Below are 22367 nucleotides of genomic sequence, written 5' to 3'. Positions count from 1 at the left end.
TTAACATGCTACTGCTCAGAAACCATGACTGCTCAAAGAAAAAAGACTTGCAAATGGTGACAACCATTTTGTCCACAAGTACTCCCTTTATTTTATCAGACACACAATTCTCTTGAATCCATTTGCTTCAGTTGTTTCCAGAAAAAAGCTGGGTGCCTCCATCTTTTCTGGGTGCTGTTGGAGCTGTGGGGTCTCTGGCAGAGAAGGCATCGAACCCTCACCTCTCCACACGTGATGCAGGATGGGGACTGCCTCCTCCCACCCTGCACAGGCCCTGCAGGTGACTGAGGAAGAAATAAAATCCTAAGATGTGAGCAGCTAACTGCTCTGCCTCTGGGAGAGTTCTTGTTTAAAGGCCATGCTTATTTATCTGCTGCTGCAAAGGGAGGAGTGGCTGGCCAGGAGCTGCTTTGTTTTGCAACTCACGTTACCAGTGATAGACAAATTACCAAAATTTACTAAGCAGTAAAAAACACCTGTGTGCACAAATTCACCTTTCCTTTAAACAAAGGAACACCTGGCAGTGTCTGACTTCCAGGGGTTTGCAAATGCTATTCTTCAGGTGTTCTCCAATGTTTGCCTCTCTAAAGCAAGGTATTCATATTACCCAGGGATGGAGCTAGCTGTCTAGTTTTAGGTACTGAAATGTGAAAGATTGAACCAAATGTGGCAAAGCCTCCTTCCCAGGCTGGAGTGAAGCTGTGGCAGAACCTCCTGAGGGTTTCCTGGGTCACCTGGATGGCTGACAGCCTAGAAGGGGGCTGTAGTGTAGAGAGGGAAATTAATGTTACCTGGTTTCTTTCCTATTTGTCTGTAACCCACACATTTGTTCCCAATTTATTTCACCTTGTAGTAAGTCCAGAGCTACTGAACTTGCCACCTCTGCCCCATTAGCTGCATTAAGCCCAAGCTTTTGGCACGTTTGCTACAACACATCTGAGCACCACACGCTCCTGACCTTTCCCTGCACACCTCCAGCAGCATTCAGACTCTCAGATGGTTTCCAGATCTGCCCACCTCTGCTCTCTCAGAGACAAATGCTTATGTGTAGGGCAGTGCTCTGAGCTGGAGTGTCTGTGCCCCTTCCCTGGCCCTCTGCCAGTGGTGCCTTTCTGGGTAGAGGGGCTGCGGTGCGGTCTCCTCGTCAGCATGGACAGAGCCCGTTAGTGAGCCAGAAAGAGATCCAGATGTTGAGCAGCTGCAGAGGGCACACACAGACACGGGGTGCAGAGGACAGACTGTGTGGGAAGAAGGCTCAGCTGCAAGAACAAACAGGCAGCTTCTTTTCCCTTTGTATTTCCATTTCGCATGCTCCAAAGGTGGCTGCCAAGGGCTGCGGCCACACGACGGAGCTGCGGTCTTTGGCTGTCACAAAGATGATCTCAATCCCACTGAAAAGTTCACATCTGACAAAATACTTCTGCTGGGCTGTCTCAGGCATCCTTGGGCTGGTGGAGAGGCTGCAGGAGCAGGGGAAGGAGGAGAGAAGGCACTCGCTGCGCTTTGGGTGAGGTTAGGGACGTGCTGAGCAGCACCAGCGAGGGAAGTGCTGTTACACAGTTTTCTGATGGAGCCACGTTAAGTTTCCCAGAAGGAACAAACCTCATCCTCTGAAAGCAGAACCTTCCCCTAGATTGCCCATTAAAAGCTGTTTGGGTGTTATATAGTAAGGAACTATATATAACAAGGAACAGATGCAGTGGGCTGCAGGGACTCAAGCACCGTACCTGGAGTAACTCTCATCCCATCCCGGTCTCCTCCTGGAGAAAACCTCCTCAGGGAGGAGGCTCAAACCTCATTTACAGCTGAGTGAAGGAATTGCAACCTGGAGCTGTCAGGAAGGAACTGCTGGGGCAGGAGAGACAGCAGGAGCTGGAGGAGCCCGGGAGGATGGCAGCACCCAGCACCCCACACAGGAGACGGCCCCACGGGCTGCTCCTGCCCTAATTTGATTAATCAGCACAGTTGACTTCACTCCAGGATAAGCCCCATTTACAGAGCAGCAAATATCAGTCAAGCCAAGTCCCCTTTTCCAAGTCTCTGGCAGCCAATTACTCATTTCCAGAGCGACAGCCTGTTCTTAATTTGTCAGTTAGGGGGTTGTTGAAGGAAATAATGCAGCAATGTCCTCTTAGTAGGAGTCTCAACAACAATATTCGAAGAGACAGGAGAAAATTAATGCGAAAATGTGGTGTTTACAAGCCCCTGTCACTGCCCATGCTTGAAGGACTGACTATTAACACCTGGTCAAGAACAAGATCTCTCTCTAAAGAGGGTTTTTTTTAAAAGGCATCAAGTATGATATTGAAGAGCATGAAAATAATCTGATTAATATGATGTCTCCTTGAAACATTTCTGAAATGTGTGAAGTGTTACTTTTACTGCAGTGCACTTTTCCATCACCAAGTGAAAATCAAAGTGCAGAACAACACAAAATGCAGAGATCCTTACCACATGGAATAATGAGGCCATAAAACCAAACAATAAAGTTAAATAATTTACCATAAATATCTATAGCTCTGAAATTATTCTCTACATTAACTGCCTATGTTTAAAATGATCTTTGCATTCACCATGTCACAGATGGCAACATCAGACAAGAGAGTCCTTGACAAAATCTCGCTGTAATTATTCTTTCCACAGCTGCAGTTATTTTAATGCCTTTTCAGTTAAGCTGAAAGGGACGCACACATTTTATAAATAAGGGCTTTTAACCAGTTTGACAATGAAGCATTTGAAACGTACAGTGCAGGGGGAAAAAAAAACCCCAACCAACCCAAAAACTTCACTGCATCTTGAAACCTGGGAGAGCAACTGTGCAGAATGAGAGCAGGAAAACAACTGTTCTCTCTACAGTGGTATTTAGCAATTAAAGCTAAAATCCTGATGATTGTTGTGGCCTGAGATAGCTGCTCCTGGAACTTTGGGAGTTGCTCAGACACAGACTAACAGTTTTACTTTGGCTGGCAGCTCGGAAGAGTCCTGTCTGCGTTGAGAAACAGCTCCTCAAGGAGAGAGGGAGAGCTCTGAGCCTGATGTCCAGGAAAGAAATACAGCTTGAATGAGGTCAAGGTTACAGGCTGCTCAAGATGGAAGCGTTCGGCTGCAGGCTGAGTTTGGTTGGCTTTTCTTGTTTGCTTTGGATTTGTCCAAAATGCTTCAAACCACTGTGGCAAGTCCTTCTCCCCAGGAACACTGAAACATCAGTGGCTCCTACCCCTGAAAACCTGGGCAAGCAGCTGCCAGGCAGCGGGCTGGCTGTGTGCTGTGTCTGTGGAGCCTGGGCCCTGCACACACACCCCCGCTGAGGCTGCCCAAGAAACAAGCCAAGGGAACACGGTCTAGGCCTCCTCAAGACCAGCTCCTCGGCCTAGTGACTAAAGCATCCTTCCCTGGGCATGGGGTTGCATTCTCTCCTGTCCACTGTCCCCATTCCTTTCGGCAGGCCGTTGATGGCCTTGCCTAGGCCGTCGCTGTCGCTGCCATCGGGGTGATTCCACTCGGGAAGAGGCTCTGAAAGCCTCGACATATTTAGGCACTTAAATGAAAGCAGGCTCATTTTTGTGTGATCCTGCATCCTGTCATTTTGACCCGCTCAGAGGAGTTTGGAGCACATCTAAAACTCCAGACAGCTATGAAAACTTGAGCTGAAGCAGCAGGATTTCAGAACCTGCAGGAGTTTGTGGAAGTACAGCGGAACATGCCAGCTACCAGAGCTCGTATGACCCTCACTCCTGCTTCTATATCTCTTGAAAGCCCTCAAAACACCTCTCCCCTAAATGTATGTTTCAGGAGCCTGAATAAGTGGCCGTATTTTTGTAAAGCTCTGAACACTCAACAGCTCTTGTGAAAAACAAAAGAAGCTGAATCCTCTTTTAGTGAAGTTCTCCCCACTCCCAGCAAGTTGCAGCTGCTTCTCCCTCCCCCTCCTCCTTTAAGCTTGTCTGTTAGTTTAAAAGAAACGTGTGGAAACGCAGCTAAAATGATGGTGGCTGCACTGGGAGGATATTTTCCCATTTAAACCAAATAAAGGAAAATGAAAGAATGGAAGGTCGGTGGGAGGCTTTTCAAAGTGCAGCCCTTGCAAGCTTTGACATACAAAGAAGACATCGTGGTCTCCGATGCTTGCAGACTAGGGAAGCCTGATTAATGAAGGTTATTGTTGGGGAGGCCTGGCTTTTATGCTCAACACTGAAAGGCACCAACCCTCCAAGAATTCAGCATTATACAATAACAGATTGTGTGCAGTTAGCCTTAGAAAACAAACGTGCTCTCTCTTATGTACGATTATAGAGCATCCATCACTGGCTGGCATTAAATGCCACACCACACTGGTGGATGTAATTAGCAATACATGAAATCTAAACGTTGTTTTAAAGGAGTTGGAACAACAAAAAAAATAATGGAGAGTGGATGTTCATATTTCCCTTTCACTTTGAAGTGTCTTTTGTCTCGTAACCGAGGTCCCCAGAGAACAGACTTCTCCATCCCCACGGAGATGCGCTGCCCTGGGAGGGAAGGGAGGTGGTTCTGGATTTCCCTCCTGCATCCACCCAGCCTCACTGCCTGGATGGGGCTGCATCAGCCACCACTCCCAGGACAGGAACAGCTCCCTGCCAAAACCTCCACTCCTCCTCTTACTAGATTTAGCCTGCAGATGAAATACACTGTAAGGCTGAAATAAGGAAAATAGGATTTTCTATGAGACACAGTGTGCACTGTGTTAATGGGCTGCTCATAAACCTGGCTTGCCTCAAAATCCCCTTCAAAATCCAAAGAGCTGCCACATCACAGATCTCTCTGTACTTATTTTATCTGCCTACAAAAGGAAACAAGGGCATCAGTTCTCTGTAGGAGAAATGACACCACAGTTGTAAATCCATTTGGTTTGCTCTGTGGTCTGCCAGCCCTGAGCTTCTGCACCAAGTGACACTGTGAGGGCCTAGATAGTGACCTGAATGGAGAGAAGAGATGTCCTGGTGCTGCTGGCAGAGCAGCTCTGGGAACTCCTTTTTCCCAACCTCTCCAGTTCTCACTCCAGCACAACTTCACTGCAGCAGCCAGTGGTGCAGGACTGGTCAAGGATCCCCCAGTGCAGCACGTTACTTAAATCTGTGAAACTCACCCTCAGTCTCTAGAAGCATTTATCACAGAATCATTGAATCATTTTGGTTGTTAAAGCCCTTGAAGCTGCTGCAGTGCCAGCCCTGCCCTCCCCTTGCCCAGCCCAGCACTACCCCATGGCCCTCAGCACCTCAGCTCCATGGTTTTGGAATCCCTCCAGGGCTGGGGACTCCCTCAGCTCCCTGGGCAGCCTGGGACAGTGTCTAACAGTGGGAGAGGGTGGTGACACACAAAAGGCCCCATATTCCTCAGTTTTGAATCTCAGGCTGATAATTAAAACAAAACCCTTATACAGATTACCATCACATCCTGCTGCAGAGCCAGCACAAAGCTATTGTCACTTCTTATTTCAAACATGCTTGAGTTAAAGGGGGCTTAGATTTACTATTATTTTTTTTAAAGAGAAGCAGAGAGAAGTCCCTTGGCTGGATGGCAAGCAGCTGTCTTCAGACAGATGTCCTGAGGGCTCCTTCTAATGCAGCCTGCCTGTGAAAGCCTGGCGTAAGACAGGCTAATGATACAGGCATGTCACTGTGTGCCAGCTTTAACATTCCCCACTGCAGAAGAGACCAGGGCAGAGTGATGCTCACACACCCAGCAGGGAGGTAGTGGCACAAGATCTCCAAGGTTCCCACAAACATCAGGCAATGTTTTAGCCTTGAAACATAGAATCATAGAATCATTCTGGTTGGAAAAGACCTTTAAGAGTTGAGTCCAAGCCCTTCCCTCACACTGCCAAGCCCATCACTAAATATCTTTTAGATACCTCCAGGGCTGGGCACTCCCCCACCTCCCTGGGCAGCCTGGCACAGGGGCTGACAACCCTCTCAGGGAAACAGTTCTGCCTCAGCTCCTGGGAGCACCCTCAGCCACCCTCCTGCCAGGGAACAGCCCCATCCCTTCCTTGTCCATGCCACAGTCCCCTCTGCTCTGTTTGGCACCTGCTAGCGTGCAGAATCCTTCATCAGATGGATCTGGCTGGGGAGCCAAGTGTTCAGAGTTTATTATAGCCTCCTCTTTAATTAAGTGTCTCAAATAAGGATTTAATTGGAATGTAATAGCACACATTATTGTACATTAGTTAAATACCAAGGGATTATTAAGAGTATGTTTTTAAGGCTTTACAGTCCCATATTGAGCAAACAGTTGCTAAATTTCAATAAATAACTTTTAAAATCTACATTAAATAAGCAGTTAAGCATATTTAAGCATATTTAGGATACTCGTTTCCTACCCAATTACTCCGGTTCAGAGAGTCCTGGGTTGTAATCTCAGTGTTTCACTGCTTTCATAGGGTTGTGCCTGCTTGTACCTATTTGCTGTGCCTCAAACACCCTGCCTTGGTGCAGCAATCTCAGCTATTTACATCTGCATGTCACAGCCTTTAAACCCCTCACCATTACACCAGCCTGGAGAAGCAGGGAGTGAGCTTAGCCCTATTTTACACATCCAGCATTAAGGCACAGAAGAACAAAGTCATTTGTTCAAAGCCAGGCAGGGGGTCTGTAACAGAGCAGAACAGGAGCTAACGAAAGATCAAAAAGCACTTTTCTAAAAATAAGGCTTTGAAAATCTGTAAAGGAAACGTGGCTCTAACAAATTGCTGTGTTACCATCAAAAATGCAATTAGTCGTGTGCTGGCTTTGGCACTGACATTGGGAATGAACATCCAGACAGCCCACAATCCTCCCCAAAAATCTTAACAAACATTTGTTGCTTGTGGCCAGGGACGAGCAGATTGGGGTAAAGAGCTCCAGGAGGGACAGGGGGGTTGCACTGGATGATCTTTCAAGGTCCCTTTCAACCCTTAAGATTCTGTGACTCTGTGACAGGCCATGGCCTGGCACCAGGCTTTGGTCCCAGAGGCAGCTCTGACCTGTGTTGCACCAGGAGGGTCTTTCTAAGAGGGCACATCAGAATCAGCAGGTGTAGGCCTCTGGTAACCATGGCAGGGAATTCATTTAGGGCTCACTTAACCTCTGTTGATCTTCAGCTTGCTGCTGCACTTTGCAGCCACTGTGTTTTTACAATGAAGGATCAGTGTGTCCTGAGGAATAATTGGGTAAACTGCTGCTTTCTGTACCCTGGCACCTGCAGCACAAAGGCAGTGCCTCAGTGTTTGCAAGAGAGGATGTCAGGAGGAGCACAGCCTGGCTGGAGCAGCAGCAGCAGCAATGGCTGCACCAGAGGCTCTGCACATAGGAAAGCTGGAAAGGCCACCACACTCCAAGCCTGTGGCTCTGCCTGGGGTTGGTGTGGCCCAAGAGCAGGACCCAGCCCTTGGCCTTGTTGAACCTCATACAACTCTCCTCAGCCCATTGATCCTGCCTGTCACGGGCAGTGGGGCAGCAGCACTGCCAGGGCCACATCCAGAATGCTTTAGCACCAGCCCCCAGCCCTCGGTGACTGGAGCACAGGAGCAGGCAGCCACCTTCCCATTGCAGCTGCCCAGAGCTGCATCCCCCTTTTCTCCTCCTCTAAAGGAATCTGAATGTGAATGCTCTTTCCTGTAGTCACTTCCATCCCTCTGCACTGTTAAGCAGGTAACACTAATGATGAAACCAAGGAATGGGGAATCTTCAACCAGGGGCACTGTAAAATTAATGAGAAGAACTACTGAAGAACATAAATAACCTGTGCTCCCCATTAGAGGTAGTTAGCACCATTAAAGCAGCCAAGAGAAAAACCTGCCCAGGCACCACCAGCCAGTCTCCCTTTGAAATCCATCACTGTCATGTAGTTTTTATCAGCTGCAATCAAAGGATGGTTAACTCTTCAACATCCAGGCTATTTAGAAATAATTATGGTTATTATAAATCAAAAGTGATAGCTTAGCTGGTTGCAAAAATGTCTTATCTAAAAACCCAAAGTAGCGTGGCCACAAAGGCAAAATCATTAGCTCCCTCATGGGTTTACAAGTAATTTGCTAGCAATAAAAATGCAAAACCACATTTGGGTGTGTAATGATCATAAATAATCCTTGGACAAGAATTCTTTCCAGGACTCACAAGTCCACTCCATTAATGGGGAGTTTTATTACCTTGGTTTCTCTGTGTTTTCTTTCAAAATGCTGCTGTCATAACAATCTATGAATTACAGTGCTCTTGGCATAAACCCTCATCATTCACATGGAAATGGGCTTCCCCACAAACACTCCCAAAGCACCAAGAGTCGTGTCACCATTGTGTTAATTTCTGCACTTTTGAGGGCAGAAGGTGGAGAGTGGAGCTCAGCATCCAAGGTGAAGACAGCATGAGGGGGGCTGCAAGTGGAAGGGGACTGAGGCTGTCATTGAGGCAGGTGGCTAAATCCTGAACAAGGACTGGGGGGGATTTCTCCTGTCTCATCAGTGTAGTTGAGGTGTTGCTTCACTCAAAGTGTGTGTATGGGATCCTTAGAGTAAGAAAGTTAATTAGGTTAGAATTGCCTCCAAAAGGTCCCAGCTCCTAAGTGTGATTTCATAATGTCAAGATAAGGATATGCAAACCAGGCTGGGTTTCAGATTTTAGCATATCATTGCTGCCCCTCTGATTGGGGGAAATGGATCCAGGAACTGAAATTCCTCTCCTCTCCTCTCCTCTCCTCTCCTCTCCTCTCCTCTCCTCTCCTCTCCTCTCCTCTCCTCTCCTCTCCTCCTGAGGCTTTGCCCCACTTCAAGATTCCCAGTCTCCAGTGATGGTTTCAACTTCTGATGAGATGGTTCAAATCAGGAAGATCCTGTCTCTGTGCCAAACAGTTCAAACTGAAAGTAATTAAGGCAAAATCTTTTCCTGCAGCAGAAAGTACTGAACATGTGGAGATAGCAGAATAATCAGTGTTTCTGCCATCGTAAGCCCACAAAACAAATTGGATTTGGAATGAAACACATGGAACAGTGACCTATGTATAAAACCATCTTGACCTCAGCAAGCAATGACATTTTGTCTCCAGTTCTACTGCTAATTACGAATGCTGAATTCTGACTATTCACGTTTGAGAAGGATTCATTGCTTGATTGTTTAAGAAGTCTAACAGCAGCAAGATGCCAGGAAGTTTCTCCCCTTGTCTGGACAGGGTTTGCTAAACTTCCCAGACCTGTTCTCAGAGGCAGTCTCCTGCTCAGTTCAAACTGAGCAGGCTCTGGCAGCAAACACCTGAACGGTGGGGAGTCTGAACCAAGGCTCTTCTTCCTCACCTAAACTATTTAGAGCCTTCAGGCTTGGCAATTTCGATTCCTCTTACTTCATCCCATGGTTAGTTCTCTCAGTCAGCCCTTTCCTAAGTCACAGAGGACAGCCAAACCATCTCCCATGTGCTCAAGCCCTTGATCTACACCAGGCCAACGTGCCACCAAGTGCTGGGGAGTGACACTGTCCTTCCCAAGGGTGAGCCTGGCTCAGCTGGGCACAGGATGCAGCAGAGACCAGAGCACAGATCCCAAATTAGATTAAGACCAATTTAAGGAGGCCATAATGCAAAGCAGAGCAAGAGACCAGGGCAAAAGTGACCTGAAGCGTGATTTGCAGTGAATGTCTTTTTCTCTCATAAATAGGAGAGACACTATGGGATGATTATCCACTCAGATTTATCTCTGCAGCTCCCTGTGTATCCTTCTGTGCTTAAAAATGTCTCACTGCCCTTTGCATTATTGCATTGCCCTTTACATTCATACTGCATAAACCTCTCAAGTACCGTAAAACTTACAAGGTGTAATATAATGTCGTGGTTTTCTTTTACACACCATAAACAAAAGTCACAGCAAAAGGAGCACAGAACAGGGAGATGTGATTTGGCCTGACAACCATACAGGAGGAAAAGATATGTACAAGTACACATACATACACGCTTGCACACTTAAAATCCCAAGCTGGATTGATTAGCTGGCATTGATGGACCACTTTAATGTATTACATAGATAAGGAAATTGATTATTCAATAAATCACTGTCTGCACTAAGGATCCAGTGTTAAAAAAGAGAAGATATTATAAATCTGTCTTGCACAGGCAGAGAAGCAGCTGATACTTTTAAGGTTAATCATGATGTACCTCTTGCTGCACATCCAGTGAAAGCACAACACCTCAGCATTCTGCAGTGCTAAATGACCACTTTTCCATCCCAAAGCTCTCTAAGAAGTGGAAATCCCTGAGCTACTGAGGCTGCAGCTCCAGGGCTGTGTTCAGTGCTGGGCCCCTCACTCACTGCCACAGGGACACTGAGGGGCTGCAGTGTGGCCAGAGCCGGGCACAGAGCTCGGGAAGGGGCTGGAGCACAAGGGGCTGGGGAGGGGCTGAGGGAATGGGGGTGTTGAGGCTGGAGAAGAGGAGCCTGAGGGGGGTTGTAGGGATGTGTGGGGGTTGGTCCCTACTTCCTAGTAATGAATGACAGGACAAGAGGAAATGGGCTCAAGTTGCACCAGGAGAGGTTTAGATTGGAGCTGAGGAGAAACTTTTTCCCTGAGAGGGACAGTAGCTGGCACTGCACTCTTCAAGGGTATTTGCCTTTCCTTCTCCAGCACAGAGGATCCAGACCTGTCACAGCCCGTGCTGCGGTCAGGTGTCACCCCAACAGCAGCAGTCCTGTGACACTGTCAGAACTCTTTCCTTGTATGTAACCCCACAAATGGTTGTAGAAGCCATTAGGAAACAGTCTTGATCTGATCTAATTTTTTGCTAGAATATATATATACACCATCCACCTTTGTTCAGAATATCAGGGATTAACGATTTCCCTCCGGTGGGTGTGAGTCAGAGCAGCTCTGAGCCAGCAGCACCTCTTCAGTTTAAAGAAAACCTTTCTTTGTATGGCAAGGAAAAGTGCTATCTTTTTTCTTCTCAAACTCCCAGGCACTGTGGCAATACAGACACACACATTATTCTTTACTGGTGGCTCAAAGGCCAACTTTCCAGCAGAGCAGCTCCTTGTTGGCAGAGCCCTTTGGCTCTGGCAGTGCAGCCCCGGGCAGCAGCGTGCTGTGCTACCCCCAGCACCAAAGCCTTCAGGTCCCTCAGGTGACAAACACTCCTCTGCTAAAGCCATGTGCTGTAGCCATTTGCCTCCTTCATAACAAAACCAGCCCTGTTATTAACATGCAACTGCTACTGCAGCCAGGGAAAAGCCCCTCAGCCCAAATGCCCAGGCAGGTGGGCTCATGTCTCAGGGTTGAGGGGCAGAGGGATCTTAAAACTACTGCTGTGGCTTCCTCTGAGCACTTTGAATTCACTGCAAACCCAGCCACCAAGTCTAACACTTCAGTCCCAATAGACAGCCATAACTCAGCTACATTTGTGGGTTACACCAGATTTTATTTACTGTTCCATCCTGGGAGCTGACAGCCGTCTATTCCCTGCACGGGGGCAGAGCCGCCCACGGCCAGCGCTGGTTCTCTCACCATACACTTCCACATCTTTCATCGAATTTGGATTTTGCAATACCAGCTCTGTTATTTTAAGAATGGCTTACATTCCTATTCACCTGGCCACTGCTGAGTTCAAAGAGCTGGTCTGTTCACCTCCAAGTCCCCAGCTTGAACAAAGGACATGCTGTAGCAATCAAATGTCATTATCAGCTAATGACTATCCAGTGGCCTAAGTAAGAGCAGTCAATGGCCCTTTCCCATTCTTTATTGGACATAGGAGCCACCATTATAACCCAAACTGCTGCAGTAGCACTAATGAGTGTTCCTGAAGCCACTGCTTGCAGATATCAAGGATGGAAGGCTAATTTAAACTAATCCATCACAAAATCCTTTGTAATGTGCTTAGTGCCGTGGTACCTGGGAGTCTGGGGGATCCCTGGGTGCTCAGTTTCCAGAGACAAAGTGCAAGGCCCAAACTCAAGAATTCATGTGAGTTTTAAGCCTTTGTTTTATCCCTTTGATATTAGCTGGTTGATTTGTCTCCTTCAAAACTTTCCTGAACAGGGATGTTTTTCTGACTCAGTAACTACACAGACTAAACTCCTAATCCAAGGTGCAAATACTCTTTACTTTCCTGTACTCTTTAGACTTGGTGTGACTTGAGCAAAAGGCCAGGCTGTACTTCAAAGACAAAAAAAAAAAAGCAACCCATGGGCTTTTTCTCCAGGTGGGTGAATCTTTGGTGCACAGGTTCCTGGCACTCTGAGCCAGACACCAACCACTGCCTGTCCAGATCTCCACCGGTGGTGTTGGTGTCCACTGCAAGGTGGAGGAGCACTTTTCCCTCAGCCTGGCTGTGGGTTTGCCTGGGCAAGCTGCCAGGGAGGCTGCATTTGCTCCTGCTGTGCAATACCCAAGGGAACCATCTCATCCCAAAGTCGTGCTTTTGCCCAGGCAGCTGACAAAATGTATTGCAGCATGTTTCAGGCTGCCTGGGAGAATTTTTACCTGCAAATCCAATGGGTACAGACAAGAGCAAATTGCAGCTGAAAAGCAGAGCCCCATTCCCAAAATCTCCTATGCCCAGATCTTTATTTATCACCATCAGGCAGCACCCTGTGTGTCACTGCAGTGACTTTTCAAGGCAGTAATCACTGTGCAGTCTCTCTCCTCGTGATGCCAGGCTGTGCAATCTTCCCCTTTAGGGGACCTCTAATTAAGAAGCCAGAAATCTTGTATTTCCTTTTTCCTCCTCTTTTCTTTTTGCACAGTTAAGCATTGTGGCAGATTTATTCCACCACTCCTGCGGCATCCTCTTCATCTCAATATTCTAAGCCCTGTGATCTCTCCTCCTGTACTGGTGCCTCATTACCTGAGGCCTCCCAAGGTCCCTCTGCCCTCCTCCTTTCCTGCATCCCCAGCAAGCCAAGTTCTGTGCCAGTGGAGTATTTACCACCAATGCCCTAGTGACAGAAAACAGCCTCATGAAGTAAACTAACTGGTGGGGTTTCTACATCAGACACAGTGGAGAAATGTGCTGAGGGTGAACTAGCTCAGGTCAGCTTAATAGTTAAAAACTGAAAGTACTGAGGTGTTTGCTGTCCCCTCAAACTGTGTGCAACAAATAATCTGTATTGTGATGGCCAGACAAGAAGTGGCCTGTGGTAATGCAGCACTGCTTGCAGATGTCATGCAGCAGTGGCTGTACCACTGACTGCCTTCCACAGCCCAAGGCCTGGGGGGATGGAGAGGTGTGAGCTCCAGGGCCATACCCACTCAATCTAAGTCTTTTGAAACCCAATCCTGGCTGTTTGCCAGGGCAAGATGCTTTCCTGAATGTCCCAAGCCCGAGGTTGTAACACTAAATGTGCCAGTTGCTCCTTTATTGCTTCACAACTCTGATTTTTATTCTGAGCATTTGTGCCCATGGGGAGGGGTTGCTGGTTGTTGGCTGGAGCACAGCAACAAAACCCAAAGTCTGCTCAAGTCCCTGGGCAAGTCCCTGTATTAAATGATACAGATGAAGCAAAGTGGCTTTTGTTGCCCATGGCTAGTGTTTGCTTTTGTCTCGTTTACACTGCTGCAGAGGCTGAACAATGCCGTGTGTGTAGGGGGAAGTTCAGAGCAGCACTGGGGATCCTCTGATGCATGGGCACCCCACTGCTCTCCTCTGCAGTGTTCACAACCCAACGGCATTTTCCTGATGATCTTCCCTCCCAGAACTAACAGGAGGGACGCAGGTGTCTCCATAATGGAGTTTTCCTGCACGATGTCTTGCTGCAGATTTAAAGCACAGGGACTGACGCTGTTTTAACACTCAAGTAACACTCAATGTGATGACCAAACACAGTGCAAACATGAGAAATGAAGCTGTGGTGTCAGAGAAAGGTTCCCTGTGGGGCAGCACAGGAAGAGGAGGCAGCAGGAGGTGAGGGTAAAAGGAGTTAACAGAGGCAGACAGGGAGAAAAGCTGGTGCTGGTGCAAAAAGCAGTGGCCTGAGCCTTCCATCTGCTTTAAGAGCTCTTGCTTGTGGTAAGGAACTGCATCTACTTCAGGCTTTGTTTGATAAATACCACATTATCCCTGGTTGACTGTTAATGAACCCCAGTAGTAATGTACAATGCCACTTCACATCTGAACCCCATCATAGCAGCCCCAACAGAGACAATCCCTGCCTGAAAAAGCCAACTGGAGCCTCTAAGGGGCACGGGAGCCCATGACGTTTGCTGGTGTAGCATCTGCATCTGCAGTCACAGCAACTTCCATTCCCATGGCTTTCAGACACCCAGCACTCCTTGTTTCATAGCCATTCCCTCTGGTGACATTGCCATGCAGCTTCCAGGCGTTCAGCCCTCAGCTGCTCTCCAGCATTTGCCTCTCTGCCCTCTCACCCATGCAGTGCTGGTGCTTGCAACTCGTTACCTGCCGTACCCAGAGACTTCCAGCAGCCTGTCTTCTGGGTATGCAAAGGGTAAAAAAACCAGAAGGATGGCATCACATTCAACCTCTGGCCAAAATGAGGGAAAGGAGATTGTGCAGCATAACTGGGGGAGAAACACAGAGCACGGGATGATGAGGCTGGGTGCCTGCTGCAGACAGACTGCACAGCATGGGGCTGGGCTTGGTAACATCTCCATGAGAGACTCCAGCACCGGGGCTGTTGTGGCAGAGCTGCCCCAGCTGGCAGCGAGGGATGGTGGCTGCTGGGCCAGCAGTGGGCTGGTGGAAGGAGGAGGGTGGGCAGCAGGCGGGTGAGCAGTGAGGCACAATGAGGCACGGTGAGGCACAGTGAAGCACACTGAGGCACAGTGATGAGGCACAGTGATGAGGCACAGTGATGAGGCACAGTGATGAGGCACAGTGAGGCACAGTGCCCTCTGCTGATGCGGGACCCCGCGCTGGCTCCCGCCGTCCCGGCAGCACGGAGGGGAAAAGGCTTCGTGTCAGATGGCTAATCTAGTGAAACTGCTTATCTGTAGCAAGGGAGAGCCCCAGCTTTGCGGTGGTTGCAGTGCTTTTGGGACCGTTCTGTGCACGGCTGCAGCGGGGAGGCTTTGCACAAATCTTTTCATAGTATCAGTTTCCATTTCGTTGCGTCAATAAAAACACCCAGAGATGGGGAACTTCGAAATGAAGCAGTGGCGGTGGATTTGCAGCTGCTGGGGATGAGAGCAGCAGTGGTGACGTGGCAGGAGTGGGCAGCTTTCCTTGGGAAGGCGTGTGGCCTCGTTGCAGAGGGTGCCAGGCACGGGGCAGTGGCACACACAGTCGCTCAGGGCTCCTTCAGCCCTCCAGATCTGCGTGAAGCAGCCCGTGGGGGATGCCCGTGCTGGAGCAGGCAGGGAAGGGGGACGTGCCTGCTCTGAGGAAGCAGCCCAGCACTAAGTAGGTCTGTGTGTTTTGGCGGTGCTCCTGCCCTATGATGAATGAAGGACTATTTTATTCTGGTTTGTGGTTTGATCTTAATTTCCTGTATGAAGTTCTCTGGAGGATGCCAAGATCAAATAATTAGACTATTCTGCTATAAAGAGGTAACATTGTTATTCAAATGTATTCCGAATTAATTTACCACCAAACAATTTACACTGCCACCCTTATATCCCGCTGAAATTACTTGAATACGTTATCTGACACACAAAGCATCTCATGACCTGAAATAACTTCATCAAGCATTAAATGCTGGAGCAGTGGGTGCAGGAAATGCACATGGAAATGCAGGAGGAGACACAAAAGCAAGGGGGTGATTTAAAAGCAGGCAAACCTAAACGAAACAACAACAAAAGCGTTTTACATGCAACAGTGAATGTGCAGAAAGCAGAATGCTGAAGCTGCTCCTTGGTGTGCTTGGCCCCGGGAGGTTTAGGGGACAGATCCTCATCTCAGGCACCCGTGTGAGACGCCGTCAGTGCTGCTGCAGATTCCCACCGCGGCACACAGGGCTCCAGCCCAGCCCCTGCCCTCGGGCCAGGGGAAGCCAGCCCTGCTTCCCTGTGCTTGTGCTCCCCGCTGGGGAGCAGTGCCAGGGGGTGGGCAGTCAGGGATGGATCCCGCAGGGAAGGTGTTTGGAGCCTGGGGGCTGGGCTCAGGCGCTCTGAAGCTGCTTCTCTGAAGCTTCGAGGAGAGGGAATTGTATCCCATCTCGGTTCAATTTCTGCCTGCTCCTGCCTCGCCACGTTCCATCGCCTCCACAGCCACAGGGAGGAATTTCTCATTGTTTCGTGCCGGGTGAGCCCAGGCACCAGGCAGGGGCTCAGGCCAGCTCTGCTCTGCTGCTGCACCCTCACTGGGCAGCGGTGCTGGGCAGAGGCTGCCCACGGGGCTGGGGCAGTGGGCAGACACCCACTGCAGTCATTTTAGAGGAAAAGGGTAAGAAGGCAAGTCTCAGGCAGCCTGTACCCTGTTTTCTGAGTGAGAAACCCCTCACCCGTGGGTCACTCTATGCAGGGTGGGCTCCAGCCCCTCTCACACCCCGGTGTCATCTGACACTGGAGCCTGGCTGAGGACCTGGGCTGGGCCACCAGCCACCCCTCCCCAAGGGCCAGGGGCCACACCAGGCATCAAGCATGAGCCAAACAGCAAAACACTGGAGCTGCCTTTCTGAGGATTCCCTCTCCAGCAGCCACGTAGCCCATGGCCACGCAGCTCCCAGCCCTGTGAGCACTGCCTTTTTCAGCCAGGAAAAGCCTGTGTTTGCCTTTATTTTAAAGATAAAACTTGGTTTGCAGAGCATAGGAAGGTGGTTTCACAGTCAGATTCCAGCGAGCCGGAGCAGAGCCGGTTCCCATCCAGCAGGATAATGATCCACTGAATTTGTTTTCGATGTATTTATACAAAATAATCAATGAATTTTTTTTTCCACACAGTCTCCAATTTGATTCTTTTCCGTGTTACTTGCAAATCATATAAACAATCAATGCCCTGACCTCTTCTCTTCACAAACACAGCTTAGAAAGAGACTACAAGAAGAGATTCCTCCATGCAGGAATGTTTGCTTAAAAGCTTATCTGGAGCCCAATCCTGTCCACGGTGACTTCAGCGAGGCAAGAGTGGCACATTCACACATGCTTAAGGTGCAATTATTGTCACCAAGATCGGCAGGAATACAACCTTAGTGAGGAAAATCCCAGAGCAAAAAGCAAGAACCCAAAGGTGAAGGTGATTCCTTTTAAAATGCAGGAAGCAAAAGCAAATCCCTCCCAGGCTCAGCACACTTCTCCTGCAGAGGAGGAGCGAGGCAGGCATGCAGCTGGGGTTGGGGGGACTCCGTCTGTCACGTTGTCACATCCCCTGTGGGGGGAGCAGAAAGGGAGTGGGAGGGATGGGGGGGTGGGGGCAGGTGCCACCACTACTCTATCCTTGCTGGAGCTGGGGGGGCTGAGGGAAGTGATAGCAACGGGGCTGCACAGTTCTGCTGTCACCTCCTCAGCAGCACTCGGATCCAAAGGAACCCACTAATCAACAAATGCAAGAGCTAAAATGGGACTGGCAGCTCCTGGAGTCTATTTTTTACCATTACGTACTAATCTCCAACCGTTGGCACCCGCCTGATCCACACAGATCTGTCCTGCTCCCTCCACATCATCCATCACACCCATCACTCCGAGGAATTCCTGATGGTGCTCGAGCAGAGGCTGGCAGTTGGAACCAGGCTGCTCTGAGTCAGTGCCCCCAGCACCACGTGTGACACCGCTCGGGTCGTCCCGCAGCGCTTCCTTAGGGCCGGAGCCATGGGGCTCTGCACAATGGCATCAGGCTCTCGTCTGTCACTCCGGAGGGGTACTGCTGCTGCTTTGTAATCTAAGAGAAAGGTTAGATAAATAGGCTATCTACGGTAGCTTAATCATCTTGCACTCGCTGCTTTTACTACACGAGGGGCATGATATTGCAAATACTCAGGCGCTCAGTGCAGCACTTAATAACAGGTATAATCTCGCTGATCTCATCCGCAGTCAGGGCTGGCAGCAGCTCACACTTCCACCTCAGTCACAGCGGTGTAAACACCAAGGAACTCCACTCACACTCTTTAACACTTCTCTATATACCAGAATAACTCGGAGCTGAAGTGAGCACCTTGAGCAGATCGAGATGGTGCTTTCTGATACAGCCATTTGCAAATATTTAACAGCTTGTCTAATAATTGCACAGCTGTTGGAATCAGCTTCAAACTGCTACTTCAGAAAAAAACCCCATCCAGCAGTAAGGCACAGCTTTTCTTTGTGTGCATGTATGTATAGATCATGTTTAGATGTGTAGATTAAGTATTTACATTTGACTCCTGAGAGGAGGAGCGCTTTTGGCTTTTCCTTCCCTTTCTTAGGTGTCTCTCCCTGCGTTTATTTTAGTAGTCACCTTCACAGGAAAACGAGAGAGATTTGAAAAGTTGCGTGTTTTCTCTCTGGTTTGATTTTTCAGTGCTAAAACAATACTTATTTAAGTGCTCTCCATTTCTTGGCATAACCTCATAATTAAAAGAATGACTTGAAAGCCAGCTTTGCACAAATTAATGCGGGAGGAAAGCTGCAATTTGCCACTGGGCTGAAAAAGAGGTCAAAATGATGCCGGCTTTAGCTGAGAGCGAAGGTAAACACAGATCTCCGTGCAGCCCCGTTTAAAACCCTTTTCTGATCGTTAAGTTTCTTATCTGACTGATGAGGAAAGAGGCCGAGCGCGGTGCTGCCTGCTGGGGTATTTCTCAGCCGTTCCGGCAGGGCCGTCGCTGCGGAGCGCGGGCAGGGGCGGTGCGCGGCGGAGCTCCCGCAGCGGGCAGCCCCCGCCCGCCGCCTCCCACCCGCCCCTCGCCCCGCTCCGGGAGCGGCCGCCGAGCTGAGCCGAGGAGCCCCGGCTGAAGGGGAGCAGGGCCAAGGTGAAACCAAGGCGTTTCAGGGAAGGGCAGGCGGCAGTTCCCGGGCTGAAAGCTCTTCTGTCCTTTTGTGCAACCGCTTTGAGCCCTGTCTAGAAAATCCATTTTCAGGTCAACTGAGGCACCTGAATTTGAGACTAAACATTTCCACAGCGGCACAGGGATGTTCCTGGGCCTGAACATCTCCCAGGAGCCGTGCTGGCAGCCCCAGGGGCCTCGACACCCTCCTGCCCTAGCGACTTCAGCGCATTCCCTGCCAGCTCTGCTTGTGCAGCAGCAGCCCCTTGCCCACCTCTGCCAGAGCCACAGCCTGGCAGCACCCGGGTCTGGCCACCAAGAACCAGCTGCCACAGGACCCCCCTCACCGAGGCACGCAGCTGAGGGTGATCCCCGACAGGGAACAGTGCCTGGAACCCGCTGGGAAGAGAAAGGCGGCGGCACTGCGGTGCTCCCGGTGAGGGACGGGAGGGCTCTGCCTCGGCACAGCGGGACACGTCCTCCCTGCTCCCAGCCCGATGTGGCCCATCAGCAGCAACGGGAGCTTGCCTGGGAGTGGGCACAGAAGCACAGACCATTTCCAGCCGTTCCAGACTGTGGCTGAGCATACCAAGCAGCTTGGCTCCAGTAAAAGTTCAGCAGCCGCCAGGGCCCAGGCCCCGCAGGCAGGTCCATTAACCTTTCCCACCAACACTTCTGGCATTACAGCAGGTCCGAGCCCGTGTCTGCCTGGAGTGCCTCGTTCACAGAGATCCAGGGCAGACCAGATGTTCACCCTGCAGGAATCAAGCTCATATCTGCGAGGTGATCTGGGCCATGCAGTCGCTCAGAACCAGGCTGGAGGTGCCAGTGTTTCACTTCAGAAAGCGGTTGTCCCTCAGGACCAGCATTTTTCTCTCTCTGGCTTTCACATTGCTGCTGTGCAGTTGCATTGCAATAAGACCCTGGTTTTTTTTCTTCCTCGTTTTAAAATACTCTCAAACCTATTCAGTTTTCACTGGTTTCTCTGGGTTGGAATTTGATCCCTGTGAAGACAGGGCAATCTGTCCTTGTCCTGGGCAGCCAGCAAATCCCTGTGAGTGTGTACCGATGGCAAAGCACACGGCATGCAACAGAAAATCGGTGCCGTTCTTTACACGACACGCTCGAAACAAGTATCTCCTTTAATTAGAAAAAGAAAGATCGTAGACTCTTCCCCAAGCTGTTATCTGTGCAATTACTTTACGTAACATTATTAAAAATTAATTTTCCCCAGAACCTCGGCAATGGAATGGAACTCGCCTGGCCCCCAGCAGCTGCTGCGGCGTGGCCAGCCCGCTGCTATCCTCCGGGCAACGGGGCTCGGTGCTGCGAGCACCCCCGGGCTCCCCGTCCCTTGCGCTGGGCACCTCGAGCCCTGGGTCACAGCACCTCCGCACAGCACCCTACTGCGGCAGCCTCAACGCCTGTCCCCGCACCGGCACATCACCTCTCCCCGCACCGGGCACCGCAGCCTTCCTCGCAGCAGACTCAGCATCCCCCCTCTGCGGGGGCAGAGCATCCCCCTGCTCCAGGGGCTCAGCATCCCATCTCTCCGGAGACCCAGCACCCCCTTCTCCGGCACGGTGCCCAGCAGCCTCGTCGCGCCGTGCCCAGGGCGGCTGCTGGCACCGGGCGCGCTGGTCCCTCCGTGCCGGGACACGGCCCCCTCAGCGCCGCTCCCGCCGCTGCCTCCTGCCCGGCCCCGGGCAGCGCATCCCCCGCCCCGCAACCGCGCCCCGAACTTCGCCCGGCCGCTGCCGGCCCGTCCCCGCGGGGAGAGGCGGCCTTACCGATCCGGATGACATGCGGCATCCCGTGCGAGCACTGGCCCCAGAAGCCGCCGACCAGGAGCGCTGCCCAGTATTCCCAGAGCACGCCGCGGAGAGCCGGCCAGAGATGGGGCATCGTTGGGGAGGGCGCGGGCCGCCGCGGCCCTACGGCCCCAGGGTCAGCGGGGGAGCGGGGGGCTGCTGCCCGGGGCTCAGGCGGAGCGGCCGGTCGGCGCCGAGGCCGGACCGCTCATGGCACATCTTAGTGCGGCCGCGCCGGCCCGTCCCGCGGCAGCCGCTCCGTGTCGAGCCGCACCGCGCCGCTCCGTGCCGTTCCTTCCGTGCCGAGCCGATCCGATCCGAGCCGTGCCGGGCCGTGCCGGTGCCGGTGCCGGTCGGGCGGCACCTGCGGAGCCGGGGCTGCCGGTGCGCCCGCAGGAGCGGTCTGTCCCCTCCTACCACTGATGCGCGCGGCTCGCGCAAAGCCCCGGAGTGGAGCGTGCACACACACACACCCCGCACACGCACCCCCCCACTGACACGCACACACACCCCGACGCACACCCACTGACACGCACACCCGACACGCACCGGCACCGGCGGGATGGCGCCCGCCCGCTCCCCCGGGGCGAGGGCAGCGCCGGCGGCGGACGGGGAAGCTCGGCGGGGAGCGCGGCGCGGGGGGCACCGGCGGGACGGGGACTCCCAGGGTCCCTCTGCCCCGACGGCCCCTCTGTGCCCTCCGAGCTCCCGCTGCCCCTTATGGCCCCGGCGATCCCGCTGTCCCCCGTGTCCCCGACGGCCTCGCCGAGCATCACTCGGGCCGGGCGCGGCCGCTCCGGGGCGACGGGTGGGGACCGGGGGCCGGGACCGGGACCGGAGCGGCGGTACCCGCCATCGGGCGCCCAGCCCGGGCTCCGCAGCGGGAGTTTAATGACCTCGGTGACAGAGACAAAGGGCTGCACAGGCGGCAGATAAGTAGGCTGCTTTGTCAACGTGCTGGGCCAGGCTGGGGCGAATTTATTTTTTCTCATTTAAATAATTTGATGTATTCCATCATTCCCGATCGCGCCCATTTGCCAGCTGTCTGCTAACTACATCGCCTGGAACATCTGAGGAGCCAATTCTTAATTTTCCTTACAAACATACTATTACTCCGTATCTGTTCATCTTTTTCATTTCCCCTGCCCGCCGCTTGCCCCGGCAGCGGGCTCAGCGTGCCCAGCGCTGCGGGAAAGCCCAGCCCGCTCCTCCGCTCAGACACCCGTCCCGGGCCAGCCGCCGTCAGCCTTGAACGTATGAACGGGAGGAGGAGACACTTGCAAATCGTTATCGGCCTAAAAACTCAAAGGAAAGCTCCTGGGTGCTGCAGACGGCGGGTACATTGACTGCTGCAGTGAGGCAGCCCCTCCGGGGAGGGAAACCCTGCGTGCCCATCGCAGTGGTGTCTGGGCTCTTGCTCTTTCTGTGTAGCAGAAGGAGGGGGGCGGCCAGGGTATCCGATAGCTGCCATCAGCACGGAATCGCAAGGAGAAGCTGGAAGAGTCCCTGGGGGATGTGCACGCCCACGGCAGGACCAGCCCCTCCCGGAGATGCTCGTCCCCCCGCCTGCCCCGCTGCCTCCCCGGCCCCGCTGCCGACCTTTGGCTCGTGCTTCAGCGGGGCGATGGGATGCACGACCTGGGCTCTCAGCATTGTGTCACGGTGGAGGAGGTTTTTCCACACTCCTACTTAAGAGTCAAGCCAGAGAGGCAAAGGCA

At 51.6% G+C, this 22367-nt stretch overlaps 1 protein-coding gene across 1 annotated transcript in view; it reads right to left on the bottom strand.

Annotated features, from left to right (window-relative positions):
• The window catches only part of GRIK3 (glutamate ionotropic receptor kainate type subunit 3), a 108077-nt gene extending 87334 nt beyond the window's left edge, over positions 1-20743 (bottom strand). Inside the window, exon 1 of the mRNA XM_062014310.1 lies at positions 20629-20743. Within this exon, the coding sequence (XP_061870294.1) occupies positions 20629-20743 (115 nt within the window). The remainder of the gene's footprint in view (positions 1-20628) is intronic.
• Between the last annotated feature and the right edge of the window lie 1624 nt (positions 20744-22367).

This window comes from Colius striatus, chromosome 24, assembly GCF_028858725.1.
Source record: "Colius striatus isolate bColStr4 chromosome 24, bColStr4.1.hap1, whole genome shotgun sequence".
In the NCBI taxonomy this organism is placed as follows: Eukaryota; Metazoa; Chordata; class Aves; order Coliiformes; family Coliidae; genus Colius; species Colius striatus.
This window is presented reverse-complemented; position numbering and strand designations above follow the sequence as displayed.